The sequence below is a fragment of the Hordeum vulgare genome, chromosome 4H (assembly GCF_904849725.1).
Source record: "Hordeum vulgare subsp. vulgare chromosome 4H, MorexV3_pseudomolecules_assembly, whole genome shotgun sequence".
NCBI classification, from domain to species: Eukaryota; Viridiplantae; Streptophyta; class Magnoliopsida; order Poales; family Poaceae; genus Hordeum; species Hordeum vulgare.
In genome coordinates, this window is record NC_058521.1 from 152,408,585 (window position 1) to 152,431,436 (window position 22,852).

Consider the following 22,852-nt stretch of genomic DNA (forward strand, 5'->3'; position numbering starts at 1 on the left):
GGCTGCTCCTCCTGCTGCCGCTCTCGCCGCCAACGTGCCACCGACTGAGGCGTTGCCGCCGACTGAACCGGCGCTGGTGGTTGAGGTGCCGACTGGAGCGGACCTCGGGATGCCTCAGGAGCTTCCGGCGATGCCAGGCTCGTCGAATGTCGAGTTCAACATCCAGCGTCTCCCGAAGGAGCAGGTGGGAGCGGCCAAGGGAGCCATGGTGCAGGCGGAGCTGATGGTTGGGGAAGCCAAGAGGGCCTAAGACTCCGTCGCGTCCTTGTACCAGCAGAGCTTGGAGCTGCGAGATGATATCCGAGTAAGTGGGCTAGTAAATATTTATTTTTCTCTTGTAACCCACTGGGTGTTTTTGGATAGCAGCTGTTGTTTGCAATGGGTTCACTCTGAGTGAACCCAGTGAGTGTAGTCCCTGAGACTTCTGTCGAGTGCTTGCACCGGCAGTTGTCTTTATACATATTGTCTTTGCTTCGGTCAGGTCTGTAAATAACATAACCGACTGCTAGCAGTTGTGGCACTCGGAGTGCACTTACTGTAAGAGTCCCCGAGAGTAATTTGTACTCAGTCGAGTAGTATTGGCCTCGTAGGCGTAGGTGGTAACATGCATCTCAATAGGGCGGGCCTGCTTGAGTTGCATGCCAGTGGGGTCACTCTCAGTGAACCCACTGGGTGTAGTCCCCGAGACCGCTGTCGACTGCTTGCGTCGGCAGGGGTCTGAAGAACTTAGACTTTTAACTGTTGAACTTTCTGATTGTCCCTTGGTGCTTGGTGGCAGAAAACTTGTGAAATGGGACGGCCTATGAGGCTCTCAGAGCGGAGAGGAACCAGTTCGCTGGTGAGCTTGATGCGGCTATGCTTGCAATGGCCAGCATGAAGGATGCTCTGGAGGGACGAGAGAAGTCCTTGGAGGAGGCTCGTGAAGCGAACAAGGTGTTGACTGAGGAAGTGGAAAAAATGAAGAAACAGAGGACTGCTCTCACGAATGAGATGGTCGTCCTGAATAAACGATGCACAGCTCAGGAGAAGTATGTCAGCGACTGGGCTGGCAGATGATGACGCGTCTGGCTGGTAAGTCTTATGTTTTGCCGAGTGCTTGTACTGTGTGCGTGACACTCGACATTTATTGTATGCTTGCCCTTTTGTTGCAGATTTTTGCGTTGTTGCTGAAGCTGAAGCAGCGGACGTGGAGCGGTCCATTCGCGACAACGTGCCACTCGGCGAGGACGCCAATCGGGATCTGCTCCGGGCGCATATCCGCGTAGGCAAAGTGAGTCCTTTCATCGGTCGACTGAGAGAGGTCGTCGGCCGAATTGAGAAGGAACTTTGGCCAGAAGATGAGTCGCGGCAGGAGATGGAGAGCCTGATGGCACGACTGGAGGAGATTCCGAGCCGAGTGCAATCGTGGAAGAAATCGGCAGCGCGTTGCCGTGCAGATGTTGCTCTGTCCTTGGTCCGAGTCCATTGCAAGGAGGTGCGTGAGGAGAAGCTGAAGACACTGAAGGTCGCCAACACGAAGAAGCTTTGATTCGAAGACTTCATGGATACGTTCCTTGAAAGTGCTACCCGCATCGCCGACGGAATTGACTTGGACACCTTCGTGGAGCCCTCCAGTCCTGGCACCGACCCAGCTGACGCGTAAGAAAACTTTATCCTCGGTATGCCAAGTGTGGATCTGTAAGAAACTTTGGCCACTGCTGTTGGCCGTCACATTCGTGGTTCGGTGTGGGTAAGCTTGATCCACACTGAACTACTATCTTTGGTTGAACTTTGAATCGAATCTTTTGCTCTTCTGTTGCAATGTTGACTCGAGTTTTTGTTTGGCGTTTCTTGGTGAAGCCAAAGGCAAACATTCGGAACATGTCAGATGTTTTGACATCTGCATGAACCTCATTGAGGGTCCGTGGAATTCCCTAAGTCCCCGAGTGTGACGTTAAGTGCACACCCGGAGAAGGTTAATACTTAGGCGATTCTGGATCGCAGCCAAGTCCCCGAGTGTGACGTTAAGTGCACACTCGGAGATAGTTGATACTTAGGCGATTCTAGATCGCAGCTAAGCCCCCGAGTGTGACGTGAAGTGCACACTCGGAGATAGTTGATACTTAGGCGATTCTGGATCGCAGCTAAGCCCCCGAGTGTGACGTTAAGTGCGCACTCGGAGAAGGTTAATACTTAGGCGATTTTGGATCGCAGCTAAGTTTTTTTTTGTGTGTTGAGACCAGTGTCTGCAACCGCGGAAGAACTTTGAACCTGCAAAAAACTCCATCTGCTTTATATTATTTCAGCAATACTTGTTCTTTACATTGCTTCAGTCGATGGTCACGTGTAGAAGCGCTTCAGGAGATCTCCGTTCCATGCACGCGGCTCGTCTGTCTCCCTCTCGATGTTGTAGAGTCCGTATGCTCCGTTGTTCAGCACCTTGGAGATGATGAAGGGTCCTTCCCAGGCCGGAGCCAACTTGTGAGGTCTTTGCTGATCCACTCGGAGCACCAGGTCGCCTGCTTGGAACATGCGACTTCTGACGTGGCATGCATGAAAACGCCGCAGATTTTGTTGATAAATGGTCGAGCGAGTTAGTGCCATCTCGCGCTCCTCCTCCAGGATATCCACTCCGTCTTGCCTTGCTTGTTCTGCTTCGGCTTCGGAGAAGAGTTCGACTCGTGGTGCATTGTGAAGCAAGTCACTCGAAAGGACCGCTTCTGCTCCATAAACGAGCAAGAACGGTGATCGCCCTCTAGATCTGTTCGGGGTTGTGCGAAGTCCCCAAAGCACTGAAGGTAACTCGGTAACCCAAGCGCCAGCGGCATGTCCTATGTCACGCAGGAGTCTGGGCTTCAAACCTTGCAAAATAAGTCCGTTTTCCCACTCTGCTTGTCCATTGGACTGAGGATGCGCTACGGAAGCAAAATCCACTTGGATGCCTTGGCTTGTACAGAAACCTTTGAATCTGTCCGAGTCAAAGTTTGTCCCGTTGTCCGTGATTATGCTGTGAGGTACACCGAATCTGAAGATGATGTCCCTGACAAACTTGACAGCTGTTGAGGCGTCGAGCTTCTTGATGGGCTTCGCTTCGATCCATTTCGTGAACTTGTCGACTGCCACCAACAGATGTGTGTATCCACCTTGGCCTGTCTTGAATGGGCCGACTGTATCTAATCCCCACACTGCAAACGGCCACACAAGAGGGATCGTCTTCAACGCAGACGTCGGCTTGTGGGACTTGTTGGAGTAGAACTGGCAGCCCTCACATCGGTCAACCATATCTTTAGCCATCTCGTTAGCCTGCAGCCAGAAGAAACCAGCCCTGAATGCCTTGGCGACGATTGCTCTCGAAGCAGCATGATGACCGCAGGTCCCCGAGTGAATATCCTCCAAAATCAGCTGCCCCTCCTCTGGGGAGATGCATCATTGAAGAACGCCTGAGATACTTTCTTTGTACAATTGGCCATCAATGACAGTGAATGACTTCGACCTGCGGACTATCTGCCTGGCCTGGACTTCGTCTTCTGGTAGTTCCTGCCTCAGAATATATGCAACGATCGGCACAGTCCAATCGGGGATGACGGCAAGAATCTCCATGACCATATCAACCACAGCAGGAACATCGACTTTAGTCGGATCCATAGAACTCTTTGGTTGTACCGGATCCTCTGTGAAAGGGTCTTCTTTGACTGAGGGGAGGTGGAGGTGCTCGAGGCAGACGTCACTCGGGACTGGTCTCCGAGTGGATCCGAGTTTTGCTAGCTCATCAGCTGCTTGGTTCTTCAGTCTTGGAACATGGTGAAGTTCTAGACCTTCAAACTTCTTCTCGAGATTCCTCACTGCATTGCAGTATGTAGTCATGGTGGGGTTCCTGACGTCCCACTCTTTCATCACTTGATTGACCACCAAGTCCGAATCGCCGTAGACCATCAGGCGACGGACGCCGAGTGAGATGGCCATACGCAACCCATAGAGGAGAGCTTCATACTCTGCCTCGTTGTTGGAGGAATCGAAGTGTATCTGTAGCACGTACTTGAGCTTGTCGCCCTTTGGTGATATGATCACTACGCCAGCGCCGGAGCCATTCAACATCTTGGACCCATCGAAGAACATTGTCCAATGGGTGGAGCAGATGTGGGTCGGTTGCTATTGTTCTACCCATTCTGCTATAAAGTCAGCCAGAGCTTGAGACTTAATAGCTTTCTTGGCCTCGAACTTGATATCACAGTACAGCATCTCCATCGCCCACTTTGCCACTCGGCCTGACGCGTCTCGATTGTGGAGAATTTCCGACAATGGAGCATCAGAAATGACAGACACCGAGTGGTTTTGGAAATAATGGGCCACCTTCTTCACAGTCATGTAAATCCCGTAGATAAGTTTCTGATAGTGGGGATACCTCTGCTTGGAAGGAGTCAGGACTTCGGAGACGTAGTACACTGGCCGCTGAACTTTGTATGCTTTGCCTTCTTCTTCTCGTTCGACTATAAGAATAGTACTGACAACTTGATTTGTAGCCGCGATATACAGAAGAAGGGGCTCTTTGCTGAGCGGAGCAGTAAGAACCGGCTGGGTGGAAAGTAGGACTTTGAGGTCGTCGAACGCGACTTGGCCTTCGTCTGTCCACTCGAAGGTATCTGATTTCTTCATGAGTCGGTATAGAGGAAGCGCTTTCTCGCCGAGTCGACTGATGAACCTGCTCAAAGCCGCTAGGCGACCTGTGAGCCGTTGAACATCGTGTATTCTGACCGGCCTCTCCATTCGGACGATGGTCCCGATCTTTTCGGGGTTGACATCGATCCCTTGTTCGGAAACGAAGAAACCGAGTAACTTTCCGCTGGGAACACCGAATGAACATTTGGCGGGGTTGAGCTTGATATCGTACCTACGAAGGTTGGCGAATGTTTCTGCCAAGTCAGTCAGCAGGTCGGAACCTTTGCGTGACTTCACTACGATATCATCCATATACGCCTACACGTTCCGACCGATCTGGTCGAGGAGACATTTTTGGATCATGCGCATAAAGGTAGCTCCTGCATTCTTCAAACCGAATGGCATAATGATGTAGCAGAAGCACCCGAATGGGGTGATGAAGGCTGTTTTTAACTCATCGGGACCATACAGACGGATCTGATGATAGCCCGAGTAGGCATCGAGAAATGACAGACGCTCGCAACCCGCTGTCGAATCGACAATTTGATCTATGCGGGGGAGCGGAAAATGGTCTTTCGGGCAGACCTTATTGAGATGCTTGAAGTCGATGCACATTCAGAGCGACTTGTCCTTCTTGGGCACCATGACAACATTGGCGATCCACTCGGAGTGGTGAACCTCGCGAATGAAGTTGGCTGCCAGCAGCTTGGCCACCTCTTCCCCGATTGCCTTCCTCTTGTGCGCGGCGGACCGGCGCTGGCGCTCTCGGACAGGCCGAGCCGTGGAATCCACGTGCACTCGGTGCTCAGCCAACTCCCTAGGTACACCTGGCATGTCGGAGGGTTTCCATGCGAAGATGTCCTAGTTCTCACGGAGGAATTGGGTGAGCTCGGCTTCCTATTTAGGATCGAGGGTGGTGGAGATGTTCGTCGGGGCAGCAGTGGCGTCCGTCGGGTGGATGCTGACCTTCTTCGTCTCTCCCTCCGACTGAAATGCAGACTCCGAAGCTGGCTTCTTCGAGCGCATCAGGTCGGCGGGGTCGACTGTTTTCTTGTACTCGTCTAGCTCGAGGACGGCCATCTGCTGGTCGGCGATTCTTGATCCCTGTTGCAGACACTCTTCAGCCCGCTGCCGATTGCCTGTGATGGTGATCACACCCTTCGGGCCTGGCATCTTCAGCTTCAGGTATACGTAACATGGACGGGCCATGAAGTGCGCATACGCTGGGCGACCCAGAATTGCGTGATAAGCGCTCTGGAAGTCAACCACTTCGAACGTTAGTTTTTCCTTGCGGAAGTTCTTGTCGGAGCCGAAAACGACGTCCAACGCAATCTGGCCGAGTGATTTGGCCTTCCGTCCAGGGACGACTCCGTGGAACTGCATGCTGCTCTCGCTGAGTTTGGACATTGGGATGCCCATCCCCTTGAGGGTGTCGGCGTACATGATGTTCAAGCCGCTGCCGCCATCCATGAGGACTTTGCGCAGTTGGACTCCTTCTACCCCGGGTCGACGACCAGGGCCTGTCTCCCCGGGGTGGGTACATGTGCCGGATGATCCGACTGGTCGAAGGTGATCGCAGTCTGAGACCATTTGAGGAACTTGGGGTTGGTAGGGGTGGCCATGTTCACCTCTCTGTTCACCAGCTTCAGTCGGCTCTTGCTCTCGACGTCAGCAAAGATTATCAGGGTTGCATGGACTTGCGGGAACGGATCCTCCTTATCCTCCTCATCCTGTTCATGGTCCTGCTCACTCGGTTGCCCTTCACTGAACCCCTGGATCAGGAGGCAACACTGTCGAGTGGTATGCTTCGCATATATGGGGTTGCCTTCTTCATCCATCTTCGTATGAATCGGACATGGCTGGTCCAGGATGGGGTTATTGAACTGCTTCTTCTTGGGGGTGAACTGAGCCTTCCCTTTGCCCTTGAACTTGGCATTGGTTACGGCTGCAGCTTCTACTTGCGGAGCGGTCGGAGCTTTCTGCTTCTGCTTCCGAGTGTTGCCCCCATCACCATCAGCGACTGTTTTGTGCTTGCCGCTCCGGATGCGGTCCTCTTCTTCACCATTTGCATAGCATGTTGCTATCTCCATCATCTTTCGCATGGAGATGTCGCCTGTTCGGCCGAACTTCAGGTACAGATCCCTGTACCGCACGCCTGCCTTGAAGGCACAGACTGCTTGATGCTCGGTGACGTTCTCCACCGTGTGATAGAGAGTTGTCCAGCGCTGGACGAAGTCACGCACGGGCTCATTCTGCTTCTGGACGCAGTGCTGGAGCTCCACAAGGCCAGCAGGGCGCTTGCACGTCCTTTCGAAGGTCCTGATGAACACTCGGGCCAGATACGCCCAACCGTAGATGCTTGAGGGGGCCAACTGGTTCAGCCACGCTCGCGTCGAACCGTCGAGCATCAGAGGGAGGTGCTTCATGGCGACATGGTCGTCCCCTCCTCCGATCTGGACTGCCACTCGGTAGTCATCCAGCCACGTTTCTGGCTTGGACTCTCCTGTGAACTTGCTAATTCCCATGGCCAATCGGAAGTTGGGAGGGATGTCAGCCGAACGGATGGCTCGACTGAAACACTCGGGACCATAAACGGTGGCCCTGCTTCCACTCGGATGGTCGATATCGCGACCATCGCGGTGGGCCCGACCCCTGTCGACCCTCCGCTAGGCGATATGCCCTCGTGCGTCGGGCCTTGGCTCGTAAGTGTCACGGACTGAACGCCGATCATCATGATGTCGGGGCCCGTAGGGCCCACCCCGCGGAGGGGTGCGTGAACGGCGGCGATCTTCGTGATTTATGGAACGGCTGCCTCCTCTGTGCCGCTGATGGGAACCTGGGCTGTGAACTCACCAATGCGTATTCGCATGAACAGAACTATTATAGATCCTGTTGTGCGACTGGGAGACCGCCGAATTCTGCTGCTGCGCCGTGTGCAACAGGGCTCGGATATGCTCGATCCCTCTACCAGCCTCTGAATCAGTCGGCTGGAGGGAATCGGCTATCTTGGCAGCTGCAGCCAAGTTGAGGAGGGGTGTGCGGAACAGCTCCACGTTGCTCCGCCGATTGTGCCGACTAGCAGAACGGCGAGGTGGAGGACGCGCGTCGGACGCTTCGCCGATCTCGTGCTCGTTTCGGCCAGCTTGACGGGGATCTTCATGGGAATTGGCCATGTGTACTTCTGCTGCAGGCCCGCGACCCGCGTACTCGGAAGGAAACTCAGTCGGAACTGAGCCCGAGCGCTGAGACGGCGGGGCAACCACAACTTACTCTAGAACCGCCACTTGTGAAGATGCGTTCTGGCGCGCCTGGGCGTGTTGCACCCAATGCTGGAGCCGCGGACGGCGGGACCGCTTGCTGCGGTGCGTGGCGGCAGTGTAGGTCGACACCGGAGCCGACTGCTGGAGAAGAAGAATGCCGCGGGCACCGGCACAGAAGTGTGTAGCCCCGCGATGGGGAAGCGCCACGACGTCGAGGGGCGCATCCCGAAGCCACGCCGAATCGTCGATGATGAAGGAGAGAGCGCCGAAGAAGATCTGGTGACCCATGCTCGAATCTCCACCATACGACATGACGAAAGGAAGTAGTCGCAAACTCGCCGGAAGTCTCTTAGACACCTGCCCCACGGTGGGCGCCAACTGTCATGGGTATAAGCCTGACAGTAGATGTGTAGGGTACGAATGAGATGGGCAGAGTCCTAGCTACGGCGAGGTTGTATGAGTTTAGGCCCCTCTGCGGTGGAGGTAACAGCCCTACGTCTCAGTGCTCTCGGAGCTTGTTGTCGAGTGGAATATGCAATACAATGATTTTCTAACCCCTCTACCAGTGGGGGAGGGTGGCTTATATAGAGTGCGCTGCCCTCCACAACGGTTCCGGTACAGGGGTGGAGTAGTGGCGATTGAATGTGTATATTACAGGTAACATACGCCCTTAATGCTAATAAATGCACCCGGAAACGTATGACCGTTTCCCTCCAATGGGGTTACGATGTACCGAGTGGTATACAATCGGTTGACTCGATATACTCCGAATGCTAGTCACCGACTGGAGGACCGAGGGTATGTTACCGACTGGACGACGGGGATTCCTTAATTCAGTCGGAGTTGACTAAGGGTCTTGTCCTCTGCGAGGGGTAGTCCCTGGGTAGGACCTACAGGGCAGGCCTATGACCCTACCCTAGGACTATAACCCCACCAGCTCCTCTTCTAGAGCATTAGATAATTCGGCAATTTCATCAGCATAGTCACGACTGTGTCCCTGAAGCTCCGAGATGGTCTCCTCATGAGACTCAATGAGGTCAGTGGCCTCACCCAGTTGTTCCAACAGAGCAACAAAGTGTTTCTTGGATTCTCCCTTAATAGTGCACAGAAACTTGTCAATATCATGCTCATTAAGTTCCCCAACATCACTATCTTCAACACAATTTAACAATGAAGGAGAAGAAGCAATGTTGGTCTTAATGATGGGAGTTTCCTGATTGATACCTTTTGCCATGAGGCACTTGGTGATGTCGTTCTCGTTGGGGGCGTTGAAGAGAGACACCTTCTGGGGAGAGGTAGTTGCAATAGCAACAGTTGCCGTTGCCACTGTATCATCATCATCATCATCATCATCTGAAGGATACTCTTCAAGGGCCACCATCCCTTTTGGGTGAGGTTTCTTCACAAAGTTGTTATTGATTGGAAATGATTTGGTTTTGTCTTTGCGAATGAGCTTGCCTCCGTTGTCTTCCCTTTTCTCATAGGGACATTCGGCCACGAAGTGACTCACGTTACCACAGTTACAGCATGTCCTTACTCGTTGTTTGGGTTTGAATCCACTCGAGTTGTTCTTGGTGAAGGTGGGTCTTGAGTTCCTCTTGTTGCCCCAGAATTTCCTTGATGCAAGAGCCATGTGCTCATGATAGGCATACTTTGTGTCCTCAGGGAAGCCCTCCTCTTCCTCATCTTCTTCTTCTTCTTCTTCAAGCATTGCTTTTGCTTTCAACGCAAGGTTGGGTGAAGTTGTCTTTGATCTAACACGAGCAAGTGCATTGTCGGCTATTTCGTTCATGATTGGCATTGCAATGAATTCATCCAACACCTCACTGGAAGACAAGGAGTGAAAGTCTGGCCGCTGACGAATGACTGATGACATAGCTTTCTTGAAAGGCATGATGGCTTTAAGGAACTTGCGTTTGACCCATGTGTCATCCACATCCTTGCTCCCATGATCCTTGAGTCCCACAGCAATAGCAGTCACCCTCCGATAGAGATCACGAGGGTCCTCGTCTTCCTTCATCACAAACTCATCGGCCTTATCAAGTATCACTTCATAGTTGGATCGTTGAATGCTTGAGCTTCCCTTGTACAACACCATAATATGCTCCCAACAATCCTTGGCCAAAGTGAAGGGACGCAAGTGAGGAAGATCTTCAGGTGGCACTGCAGACTGGAGAATAAACAAAGCAGAGTGATTGTATTGATTGTCTGCATCTTCTCTTGGCGTGAGGTTGCTTGGATCATGGGGATAATATCCTTGCTTAATGATTCTCCACAAGTTTGTTGAGATGTGATTCAAATGAGACTTAATAGAAAATACCTAGTTAGCAAAGTCACCTTTCACAAGCTTAGGAGGAGTACCAACAGGATTAAGACGTGGTGCGGGAACGGATCCTCCATAGACCATGGGGGGTGGAACTGAAGCATATGTTCCAGTCCCATCCTTTTCGTGAGATGAGGGAGGTTGCATACCTTTAGCCGCTTCCTTAGAGGAGTTGGCCTCCGAATCGGAAATGGTGGGTTTAACCACTATAGCCGGTTCGGGTGAACTTTTAAATCCCTCAATTAACTCTTTAAGCATGGTCTTGACCTCGTTCGTCAAGGACGTCTTGAGAGCGGCCATAGCCGTATTCAAGTCGTCCCTTGTGACCGAAGTCAAGTCCATGGCCTCGGGTTGCCCATGGTTAATTCCCTCTTCGCCTTCCATACTCTTCGGGTGGTTAAACCCTTAATAAAGAGACGTGGCTCTGATACCAATTGAAAGGATCGATATGGTTGGCTAGAGGGGGGTGAATAGACAACGACCACTTTTTAATTAATCTTAGCAAGTTAAGGTAAACAACATACGGGTTCACAAATAATACGACAATGAGGTGAACCCTAAAGAAGCTAACAACGAGAGCTATTAAGACAAGTAAGATATAGTCACAAGCATAAGCAAATACAAAGTAAAGGATAGAGATAACCACAAGTGGAACCGATGGAGACGAGGATGTGTTACCGAAGTTCCTTCCCTTTGACAGGAAGTACGTCTCCGTTGGAGCGGTGTGGAGGCACAATGCTCCCCAAAAAGCCACTAAGGCCACCGTATTCTCCTCACGCCCTCGCACGATGCAAGATACCGTCATTCCACTATAGGTGCCCTTGAAGGCGGCGACCGAACCTTTAAAAACAAGGTTGGGGCAACTCCACACAAAGCTTGGAGGCTCCCAACTAGACCACAAAGCTTCACCACAATGGAATATGGCTTCGAGGTGACCTCAACCGTCTAGGATGCCCAAACACCCTAGAGTAACAAGATCCGTAAGGGATTGGTGGGGGAATCAACTTTTCTCTTGGTGGAAGTGTGGATCTAGGCCTTCTCAACCAATCCCTAAAGAATCAACAAGTTTGATTGGCTAGGGAGAGGGATCGGGCACTTTTGAGCTTAGGGAGCAACAATGGAGCTTGAGAGGGTAAGAGATAAGGTTCCACAGCTAGAAGAACCCTTTATATAGTGGGGGGAAAAATCAGACCATTTTCGCACTCTCTGCCCGAGCTCCAGCGGTACTACCGGTATCTGCAGCGGTACTACCGCTGGCACTCGAGCGGTACTACCGCTGACCAGGGGCGGTACTACCGCCACCTAGCGGTACTACCGCTGGATGCAGCGGTACTACCGCTGGAACTCCAGCGGTACTACCGCTGGCCCCAGTGGTACTACCGATGGGCCCCTGGTAGAGCAAAAGCACTACCACCGCCAAGAAAGTCTTCGCAAAAAGGTCCGTCCACGAACTACCGCTAGGCAGGCGGTACTAAGCTCCTGGAGCGGTACTACCGCTGACCAGGGGCGGTACTACCGCCAGCCAGCGGTACTACCGCTGCCTGCAGCGGTACTACGGCTAGCCTTCCAGCGTTACTACCGCTAGGGCCAGCGGTACTACCGCTGGGGACCAATTTGCAAGGAGGAAAGAAACACAGTGGCGGGGGCTGCTCCAAAAATGAAGGTAAGGGAGAATATGTGAAGTGTGCGCGTGCAAAGATAGATTCCACCCAAACCTTTCCACTACGGATCCCCTCTTAATTGTACGGCTTTCCTGTGACTCAAATAAAGAGAATCGTAGAGAGCGCCGTGCTTCCGTTCCATGAATGAGGAGACGAGTCGTCTTGTGCCGTTGACGTGTGTTATCTGAAACCTTAACACACACGGTTAGTCCTTTACGGTACTGTCATCAATCACCAAAATTACTTGGGCATAAACTATGCCCCAACACCCAAAGCATCACCAGAATCCCGATGCAGAAGATATTTCGTCAAAGGAAAAACTAATCCAGCAAGGCCGCCCGACGTGTCGACGAACCCGATAGGAACCGTGTATCTTGTTCTCAGGACACGACGAATGGGTCACACTAGGAGAAACCAAACCTCGGATTGCCCCACGGTGGCCCCGTAGTCTGCCAGTTTGGACCAACACTCATGAGGAGCACTGGCCCGGGGGTTGATTAAATTATCCTCGGGGTCCGGAAAGTCCCTATGCAATTTTATTAGGTGTTTAGGCAAATGTAGTACCAAAGTTGGGCCTTGCCAGACTAGCTTTAATCTAAAACGAATTATCAAGGGGGTCCCCATAACAACCCGATCGTGTTAGGAGCGCTCAAATATGGAACATAACACCGGTAGCCGAAACTAAGGGGGCAAAAGTGGAACAAAACACCAGGCTAGAAAGGCCGAGCCTTCCACCTTTTACCAAGTATATAAGTCCATTAAATTAAATAACACTTCATAGGGTGATATAACAAGGAACCCATGTTGTCACATGGAAGCAACTACACCTGCAACTAGCAACGCTAACACAAGGTTAAGCAAGCAGTAACATAGCCAATCAGTAGTTTGCTAGGTGGTGATCAGGTTGAAGGTTTTCATGGCATTGTTGAGAGGCTGATATTTAATAGGTGGTAGGCAACGAGACATAATCGGTAGAAGCGATAAAACTAGCATGGCAATGATAGTAATGGTATCTGGGGAAATGTTCATCTTGCCTGAGATCTCACTCAGAAGAAGAATGACTCCGTGAAGCAGACGAACCGACGTAGTCGAACGGGTCCTAACTTTCCGACACGCTTGCGGAACTCTAACGAGACGAAGGAAACCGGAAACAAGAATCAACACAGATATTCACCACAGCAGATGCACGACAAGATGCAATCCACATATGATGCATGAACAGCTGAAGGTATGCAAGACACGGCATGTCAATTCACACAATCAAACACTACACATTAAGTGAAGTTCAATATGCAATGAGTTGCATATTGACAAAACTCCACATACGAATTACTTAGTTCTATCCCGATTAGATACATGGGAATATTAAACATGGTTACACATGGCAAGAGGTGAAGCGTAATTAAACTACCTATCTAGGCATTTTAAATGAGGTCGACATATAGCACCTCTGAAACGACCTCACATGTTAATTTACAATTCTATCCAGATCTATACTAACGGATTAAAAAGTTTGTTAAACAGCAAAACAAATATGTTCACGTGATTCTACGCGTCATTACAAGCAATTTACACATAGAGAACATCTCCAATGGAGCTACGGTTCAAAAGATACGAGCACCTCAAGATATGATGGCATGAATGCAATATGTGTGCAACGATAGTCACAAGCATCTCAAAACACACAACCATCAAGATAAAACGAAACTACACGAGATTCTAAGAAAGTTTCATGTAGGACACGATCAAAACGGAGCAACGGTTCAACAACTACGAGCTAAACAAGAAATGACTATGATCTGCCAAAATCAGCCACATAGCATTTTCTACACCCCACAACTACGCGCTACACAAACCCAATATTCTCAACCAAGGCATGAGACGATAGAGGGCAAGAAGCACTACACCATACAACTTACAACAGCTAGCATGGAAGCATGGATCACTAGGAAAAGAAGTCACAAAATGGCTTCTCACGCACAGTTTCAGACTTAGTGAAAATAACAGTTTACGAAACTGTAGTTTTCGATCTGAAGGCATATTGACAGCAGCAAAACCATAATCTACAGGACTCCAAATGGCATGAAATTCACAGCATGCTAGAGAATCCCAAAGTCTAAAACTAACTCCATTGCACCAACCTCAAAAGAGCTACAGATCACCACATAAACTCATGCAAAGACAGCAACATCTCAGACTTAGAAATATTTCAGCATCTCCAAATCAGCACTATTTCTAGCAAGTAAAGAACAAGCAAACCACACCTAAACATGGATTTCTATTGCAACCAAAATACCAGGGGCTAGACTAAACATCCAAGAGCAACTCTCTAGTTGACAACTAACTCATATCACGCACGGAATAATTCCCACGAATTAAACAAAAGGAAACATGGCAAAATACACGCGAACTAACTTGCTTCAAAGCTAAAACTAAATACACAGTTAAATCCTATGAATTTTTCTACCCCGAAAACATATAAAACATGTGGGGTTGCACAACAATAATATCGTCGCACGTAAATGCGAGATAATATCCTAAACACGGAAAATAAACGAGCGGCTAAACCCTACATGCAAAAATACCAACGACTACTCTAAACTACATGGCAAAAGGGTTCCTAAAATATGAACATTTCTACTACGCCACTCGAGCAAACTGGACACGCACGAGAAAATAAATACGGGCCGAATCCTATTGGGACAGCACGTAAAACTATGCATTTGGCACGTCAAACTAAGTCAAACAATTATGCAAGTTGCAAATTCGGAATCTACGCGCAAAACTACACAAAAACCATATGCTACACGTCGCGATCCGACTTACGGAATAAAAGATACAGACGTTTTTATATTCGCCTATTTCTGGAATTTATTAATTCCGAAAACAACCTAAATATCTAACGGGCCGAACAGGGGGCGCATTATAGTAAAGATGCGCCTAGGAGGGGGAATAGCACAGGCTCACCTTGGGGGAGGCCACTTTGGCCGATGGAGCGAGGAGGAGGCCGAGGCCTGGGGCTGCCGACCCTGGGCCGACTGCGGGGCCCAGGCGGGAGGAGGCCCAGGTGGGACGTTGCGCCGCTCGAGTCGGTCCCTCGTCCTCTCGCTCGGGACCGAGGACCTGGCGGCTGCCAGCGGCGGCTTCAGGCGACCGGTGCTGCAAGAGGACGGCGGGGCTGGCGGGATGGCGCGGGAGGCGAGCAGGTGGGGCGGCCGGATGCGAGCGGGCGGGGCGGCGCGCGAGGCCTGCACGCGGGGCGGCGCGGGAGGCGAGCAAGGGCACCGGCGGGAGGAGATCGGTCGGCGGGGCTGCACGGAGGTGAGGCGGGGCGAGGCTCCGGCGTGGCGGCCCCTTCCCGGACCGGATCCGACCGGCGGAGGGAGATCCGGTGAGCTTGCACCGACGGGCAGCTACTCCGGCAAGGGGAGGTGCGGTGAGCAGCACGGGAGGCGCGAGCGGAGCAGGGAGCTCGGGGCGGTAGCGGTGGATGGGCCTGCCCGGGCCCGATCTGGGCTCGGCGGGCCCGCGGCGGCTGGGGCTGGTGGGAGGAGAAAGAGGCTGCGGGATGAGGCTAGGGTTAGGGGTAGGTGGGCGCGGTTCCCGAGGCAGAGAGGTTGGTTGTCCAAAATAATAGGAGGAGGGTCTATTTATAGACAAAAAGGGGGGCTAGGTTTACCGGAATTTCGTTCCGGATCCAACCGCACGGTCGGATTTGAATAATTCCGAACGCGGGAATGGTTAAGTGGCCATGTAGAGTAGTTTACCGGAGACGAGAGGGAAAACGGGCGACGCGGCAACGATTTTTAAAACACCGAAAGACATCCGACGATAGACCGAAGACGGTGCCGCTACGGTCGACCGTTCGCGTACCAGACGGACTCCGATCGCGACAAAATTGACAGGCGGCCTACCTATATAAAAAATAAGACCGCACATCAAATTCCAACCCAATCACAGAAATTTTTCAACACACTTTTAAAATAAGGTTTTGACGATGCCACGGGCGCGTGCGAGTGCGGTCGGGCTCAGAACAGACAACGACGAGAACCGGCATCTAACAACGGATGCAAGTTTTGAAAACTGGCGGCAATGAATGTCGATGCAATGCGTATGATGCACATGATGCGATGATGATGCGACAAATAAAAATAGACACACGACGAAAACGGAATAAAGGGGGAATCTTCTGGAACGTCGGCATCAGGCTGTCACACGTACTTTGCGGCATTGGTGTTGCGGTGTACCGACGGCGACCGTGATATGCTCAACAGTTTGCGTGGGGAGGTGGTGCCATTAGGCGTGGTGGTGGCGTCGACGGATGGTCGGACTGGTAAGGATGATGCGGATCTCTTTCCTGAAGATCGGTCTATGGTTCGATGATGATCACGGCCTCTAAAATGTGTGCATGTGATGTACACTTTAGGTTTGCTGCATCGGTTATTGTTCTGATATGTTATGCGGGTGGATCATCGACGACAACGGTTTTATACATGGAAGGTGAGAACACTTCACACTATCGAGTTTGTAGGTGTAAGTTGTGGCTTCTCGGACCTTGATATATGTTTTTGTTATACCTTTTTTGATTAATAAAGATGATTGTATACATGGATTGATGCAGAGGCCGAAGAGTTTAACTTATTTTTCCGAAAAAAGCTAAAGATGTCCCTTGGGTTCATCCATTCATGGCAACACGTACGGCGACGATGGTGCAGCGAGACAAAATGGCCACATTTATGAAGTGGTCATCCGATACCATGTTTAATTTCTTTTCTATAGTCTTTAGTAAAATGGTCAAAAAATCGTCCGTTTATGTAAATTATATCTTAACTTTGTATGAAATTATATCTCAAACTTGAAGTACATACATTTGTGTAAGTTATGAAAACATCAAGGTCCACAGAGTCCGATCCTTTTTTGATTTGTTTTGTTGATAGCTTACCAAGATGATCACTTGGTGAGTCTGATCCTTTTCTTCGTGCCGAACAGACCAGTGGCACCTTGCTTAGATCGACAATCAAATTTCACTATTAACATTATAGCAATAGAAATGTATGTACTTCAAGTTTGAGATTTTATCTGTGCTCCCCGCTCCGGACATTTCCGCTGGCTCAGATGCAACCACGGTATGTCCGAAAACATTTGAGCTACACCTTGCCCTTGATGTGTTTGTCACAATGTCCGACCTAATTGTTGTGATTTATTTATAGCAAAGTCAATGGATTTCGATGCTTCATCAGACAAGGCGTATGGACCAAGGAGCTTGATAAAATGATTGAAAATGAGTTCCTCGGTTTGTTGGATTGTGACGAAGAAGCGGATATGATCATCTCATGAGCATGGAAGAGAAATGGGCCGGCAGGTGGAGCATATTCATAACTTCAAGGGCAAGATCAAAGGGAGAAGTGTTATTAAACGAGATAGGATCACTCGAGCGTGACTTTTGTACAAGGACTACTATACCACTAGTAGAAAACAGGGCTTTCGTTCTAGCCGGATCGGAGCAATAGTTCGGTCGCGTTATGAACCGGGACTAATGTTTGCATTACTCCCGGTTCGAGCGGCTAGGACGTCGGACGGGGCTCAGCAAGCATCAGTCCCAGGTCGAATGGGACCTTTAGTCCCGGTTGGAGACACCAACCGGAACTATAGGGGTTGCGGCAAGCGGATTACCCTTTAGTCTCGGATGGTGTCTCCAGCCGGGACTAAAGGTTTGTCTTCTGTTCCGATTTTAGACCCCAACCGAGACTAAACATTTGCCTATATATATCTCGCCCCTGCCCGCCCTCTCCTCTGTTTTTTTCTCGTAGAAGGTGGGAGGTGTGTGCTAGTTTGTTTTCCCTTCCTATGCACAAAAGGTTCTCGATGAAATGCCTGAGAGCATGATGCCACTTGAGTTCACGCAAAACAAACATGATATGAGGTGCCCGATCCATACTTAAGCTTTCTCCTCTGTTCTTCCTCCAAGCTCGACCTCCAAGCTCCATTTTCCCTAAGATTTGTGTAGATTTGACGATGCACTAATTATCCAAGTTTTCTAAAAGGTTAGCTACTTCATCCTTTCATCTCTCATTGCTAGTTTAGCTCATTTCATGCTCTAGAAGTGGAGTGATTTGCGGGTTTTTGTGGAGGAGTGTATGTGGGAGTTTATTTGATTTAGATGCAATCTAAGCTCAAATTAACTTCTTAGTTTGCACATGTGTAGGGTTCTGTCCTCTCCCCGTCCCCGTCCTCACCCCTTCGATCACCCGCGTCGATCTCGTTTCCCGAACCACCATGGTGAGCCTATTGTGTTGGGGAACGTTGCATGGGAAATAAAAAAATTCCTACACACACGAAGACCTATCATGGTGATGTTCATCTACGAGAGGAGATTAGATCTACATACCCTTGTAGATCGCTAAGCGGGAAGTGTTAAGAAATGTGGTTTATGTAGTGGTACAGCTCCGTGATTCAAATCATTGTCGTTCCACGATCCGTTCCGATCTAGCGCCGAACGGACGGCACCTCCGCGTTCAGCACACGTACAGCTCGATGACGATCTCGGCCTTCTTGATCCAGCAAGAGAAACGGAGAAGTAGATGAGTTCCCCGGCAGCGTGACGTGCTCTGGTGATGGTGATGATCTACTCCTGTAGGGCTCCGCCCGAGCTCCGCAGAAATCCGATCTAGAGGAAGAACTACGTGGTATAGGTTTGAGTTGCACGTGGCAAAGTTATGTCTCAAAAGCCCTAAAACCACCAATATATATAGGAGAAGGGGAGGGTCTAGCCTTGGGGCTCAAGGGAGCCCCAGGGGCGCCGGCCAACGGAGGAGGTGGACTCCCACCCCAATTCGGTTTGGGGGAAGGAGTCCACTCCTTCCTTCCCACCTCCCTCTTTCCTTTTTTTCTTTTCTTTTGGTTTTTCAACTTGTGGTGCCATGGCCCTATTGGGCTGGCCTCACCAGCCCACTAAGGGCTGGTGCGCCACCCTAGGGTCACTGGGCTCACTCCCGGGTGGGTGGGCCCCTCCAGGTGAATACCTGGAACCCATTTGTCACTCTCGGTACACTGTCGGTAATGCCCGAAACTTTTCGGTGACCAAATGAAACCATCCTATATATCAATCTTCGTTTCCGGACCATTTCGGAAACCCTCGTGACGTCCTTGATCTCATCCGGGACTCCGAACAACCTTCAGTAACCACACATATAACTCAACTATACTAAAACATCATCGAACCTTACGTGTGCAGACCCTGCGGGTTCGAAAACTATGTAGACATGACCTGAAACACTCCCCGGTCAATATCCAATAGCGGGACCTGGATGTCCATATTGGATCCTACATATTCTACGAATATCTTATCGGTTGAACCTCTGTGCCAAGGATTCATATAATCCCGTATGTCATTCCCTTTGTCCTTCGGTATGTTACTTGCTCGAGATTCGATCGTCGGTATCCGTATACCTATTTCAATCTCGTTACTGGCAAGTCTCTTTACTCGTTCCGTAATACAAGATCCTGTGACTCATACTTGAGTCACATTGCTTGCAAGGCTTGTGTGTGATGTTGTATTACCGAGTGGGCCCCGAGATACCTCTGCGTCACACGGATTGACAAATCCCAGTCTTGATCCATACTAACTCAATGGACACCTTCGGAGATACCTGTAGAGCACCTTTATAGTCACCCAGTTACATTGTGACGTTTGATACACACAAGGTATTCCTCCGGTGTCAGTGAGTTATATGATCTCATGGTCATAGGAATAAATACTTGACACGCAGAAAACAATAGCAATAAAATGACACGATCACATGCTACGTTCATAGTTTGGGTCTAGTCCATCACATGATTCTCCTAATGATGTGATCCAGTTATCAAGTGACAACACTTGCATATGGTCAGAAAACCTTAACCATCCTTGATCAACTGGCTAGCCAACTAGAGGCTTACTAGGGACATTGTTTTGTCTGTTTATCCACATATGTATCTATGTTTTCATTCAATACAATTATACCATGGATAATAAACAATTATCTTAAAACAGGAAATATAATAATAACTATTTTATCATTGCCTCTAGGGCATATTTCCAACATATTGTTCTTATCTTTTTTATAAAACAAAATCTTGTATGATTTAGCTAGTTACTTATATATTTTTCTTACTTGTATTCTTGTTTGTTATTATATAGTGTCATGGTTTTGATATCCGCCCCCATCGGCTCTCGTACAGTCTATGATCGGGATGTGGTATATTATCTTTTATAACTATTTGTTTCATTTAGTGTTTATGACAATTATGCCGACCAACTTGATATAGATATTTTTATGTAGGGGGTATGTGAACCGAAAATTCCGATCGACCCTCTTGTCGAGAGGTTAAATTATTTGAAAAAGAAAACAATTATTTGAAAGAAAAATTGAAAAGAATTAAAGAAGAGAAGATGAAATTAGAGTTGCATGTTATCGATGTCGTCGATCTACACAAGACCCAGATTGATGCAATGCGCTTGAAGATTAGAAAGATTAGAAAATGTATCATTGATAAATAGGTTTGTTATCGTTATGTTGTTGGATCAATTGTCACCTTAGTTGTGATTTTGATCGCATCTATTGTTTCATTTAAATATTTTACATAGATGTATGTATGTTAGTTTTAATGTATGTTTTTGATGCTTTTAATAGTTGTATGTTGTTTTATAAAACTATGTATGAACTAGATAGTTGTATGTTGTTTTTCTTTTCTTTCGTTGTTCTTTCGATCGCTTTGTGAATGCATCGTCGATCGTGTCATTTGATTCACATGTTCTACTAGTCACGAAGTGTCACTGAACATCATGGACACGTGTGGATTGCATGCATGCATGCAGATGGGCTGGAAACGTTGTGCGGCCAGTCGTACGGCGTCAGGCAGTACCACATGCTAGGGATCTACGTGCAGCGCTCATGGATCATCCTCTCCGCCTGCGCCGTCGCCATGCTCCCTGTCTACCTCTTCACCTCCCGGCTCCTCGTCTTCCTCGGCCAGGACCAGGCCATCTACGCGGCCGTAGGAACCATCGCCCTCTGGTACATCCCCATCATGCTCTCCAGTGTCTGGTCCTACACGCTCCAGATGTACCTGCAGGTGCAGAGCAAGAACGCCATCATCACCTGCATTGCCTTCCTCAACCTCGGCGTCCACCTCCTCTCCTGGCTCGCCACGGCTAGGTTCCACCTCGGTCTAGCGGGGGTCATGGGCTCCAATATCATCGCCATGTGCATCCCTGCATTCGGGCAGCTCCTCTTCATCTTCTTCCGTGGGTGCCCTCAGACATGGACAGGGTTCTCATCGGCTGCATTCGCCGATCTAGGTGCCATCTTCAAGCTCTCCATGTCCTCTGTTGTCATGCTTTGGTATGCAAGAACCACTAACAACTCCACTGCATGATTTGGAAGTTGTTCCAACTAGACCAAATAGTAAATTCAAACAAATAGAAAAAATAATCTTTTTTTTTTGCACCAGGATGACCAATGTGCTAGGAGCATGCAAATTTTGATGAAATGACATTCGTGAAGCTCTAAGAAAAAACCCAAAATTGGCTCTCGAAAAAGGATTTTGGAGACCCATTTTGTTTTTTTGTCTAGAGCTCCTTAGATGTCATTTTAACACGAAAATTTGCACGCTCCTAGAAACTTGAGCATCTTGGGTGCCAAAAAGAATCATTTTTAGCTTGTTATCTACTTTTCTAAAATTTACCGTTCATAGGAAATAGATGAGCCTAGGCTCATCTATGTATTATCGATCTTGAATGTCATACATTACATTTGCCTTTTTCATTAGAACTGTAAAAATTTAAGCTCAAGGGAAATAGTGGAAGGGGCCAAAGCAGCAACTTTTGCAAATAGACACAAGGGGTTTGATGGATGTTAGGGTTAGCAAATGTACTCCATTTTCTATGAAACTTAACATGATCACACAATAGGTGAAAATAGGCTTGGACACCAAATTTGGGATTTGGTGGAGAAACTTTCCAATGTAGACTTGAAAAACCCATGAAATTGGCAGAAATGCCTTTCTTCTTATGAAACCATGCAAATCAATTCCCACAAATCCACAACTTGGTGTGGGGGTATTATTTGAGCATTATAGCATGCCCAAAAAGTTTGGGATCAATTGGAGAAACTTTGTAATATAAAGTTTCCCAAAGTTAGAAATCAACACAAGAGGTTTTGAGGGGTTTGGGACAAGTTCTTCTATTCTCCTTGAGGCACCACTTGGTGTGGATATATTGTTGGAGTATCAAAACATGTCCACCAAATTTGAGCACAATTGGAGACACTTGGCAATGTAGAGTTTCTCAAATTTGGATCTGGAATAATAGGGCTTTAGAATAATTAAGTGAATCAAATCAACTTGGGTTGAGATGAAACTTAGCAAGATCATCACATATATCATATGTGACATGCTAGAATTTTACAGGGTTTATAGAAATATTCCAAAAGCATGAAATAGGCAGGAAGGGTTTTGAAGGGTTTTGCCCAATATTTTGGACATGACCATGTGTTGAACTCATATATATGGAATATATATGTCCATTGAGTTTCTCTAAGCTTTCTCAAATATTTTGAAAGCAATAAAAATAAATTTCCTTCACGAGGGACCATTTCTGGCCTTAGAGAAAGGTATTTAAATAAAATACTAAAATAGATTTGAAAATAATTACATTGTGGTTTTGGGAAGCCATTTTGATGGGATTTAAATAGAATATTTGGTGCAAAATAACCTTCCTAATTTAGAGACTTGTAGTACAAATCCCAACTTGGGGGCTTTGAAAGTTTAAATCAAGGAAATGCTTTTTGGTGAAAATAATATTTGGTAAAATAGTTTCTGGTCCTATACACATGGCATGATCATTAGGCAAGGTTTTGGGTCTAGGGAGTAAGTCTGGAGAGTAGCAGGAACATTGGGATTCAAACACAAGCAAACAAGCAAGTAACCATCAC

At 48.7% G+C, this 22,852-nt stretch overlaps 1 protein-coding gene across 1 annotated transcript; it reads left to right on the top strand.

Annotated features, from left to right (window-relative positions):
• The first annotated feature begins 14,813 nt into the window (after nt 1-14,813).
• Nucleotides 14,814-21,296, top strand: LOC123450366 (protein DETOXIFICATION 23-like). Its single transcript, XM_045127657.1, has 2 exons — nt 14,814-15,315; nt 20,737-21,296. The coding sequence occupies exons 1-2, from the start codon at nt 14,814-14,816 to the stop codon at nt 21,294-21,296; spliced, it is 1,062 nt and encodes a 353-aa protein (XP_044983592.1).
• The last annotated feature ends 1,556 nt before the right edge of the window (nt 21,297-22,852 follow it).

Excerpts from the sequence above, each read along its gene's own strand:
- LOC123450366 (XM_045127657.1), top strand. The coding sequence starts at position 14,814 with ATGCGCCTAGGAGGGGGAATAGCACAGGCTCACCTTGGGGGAGGCCAC. Across the intron at positions 15,316-20,736 it reads CTCCGGCAAGGGGAGGTGCG|ATGGGCTGGAAACGTTGTGC; the intron begins GTGAGCAGCACG and ends GCATGCATGCAG.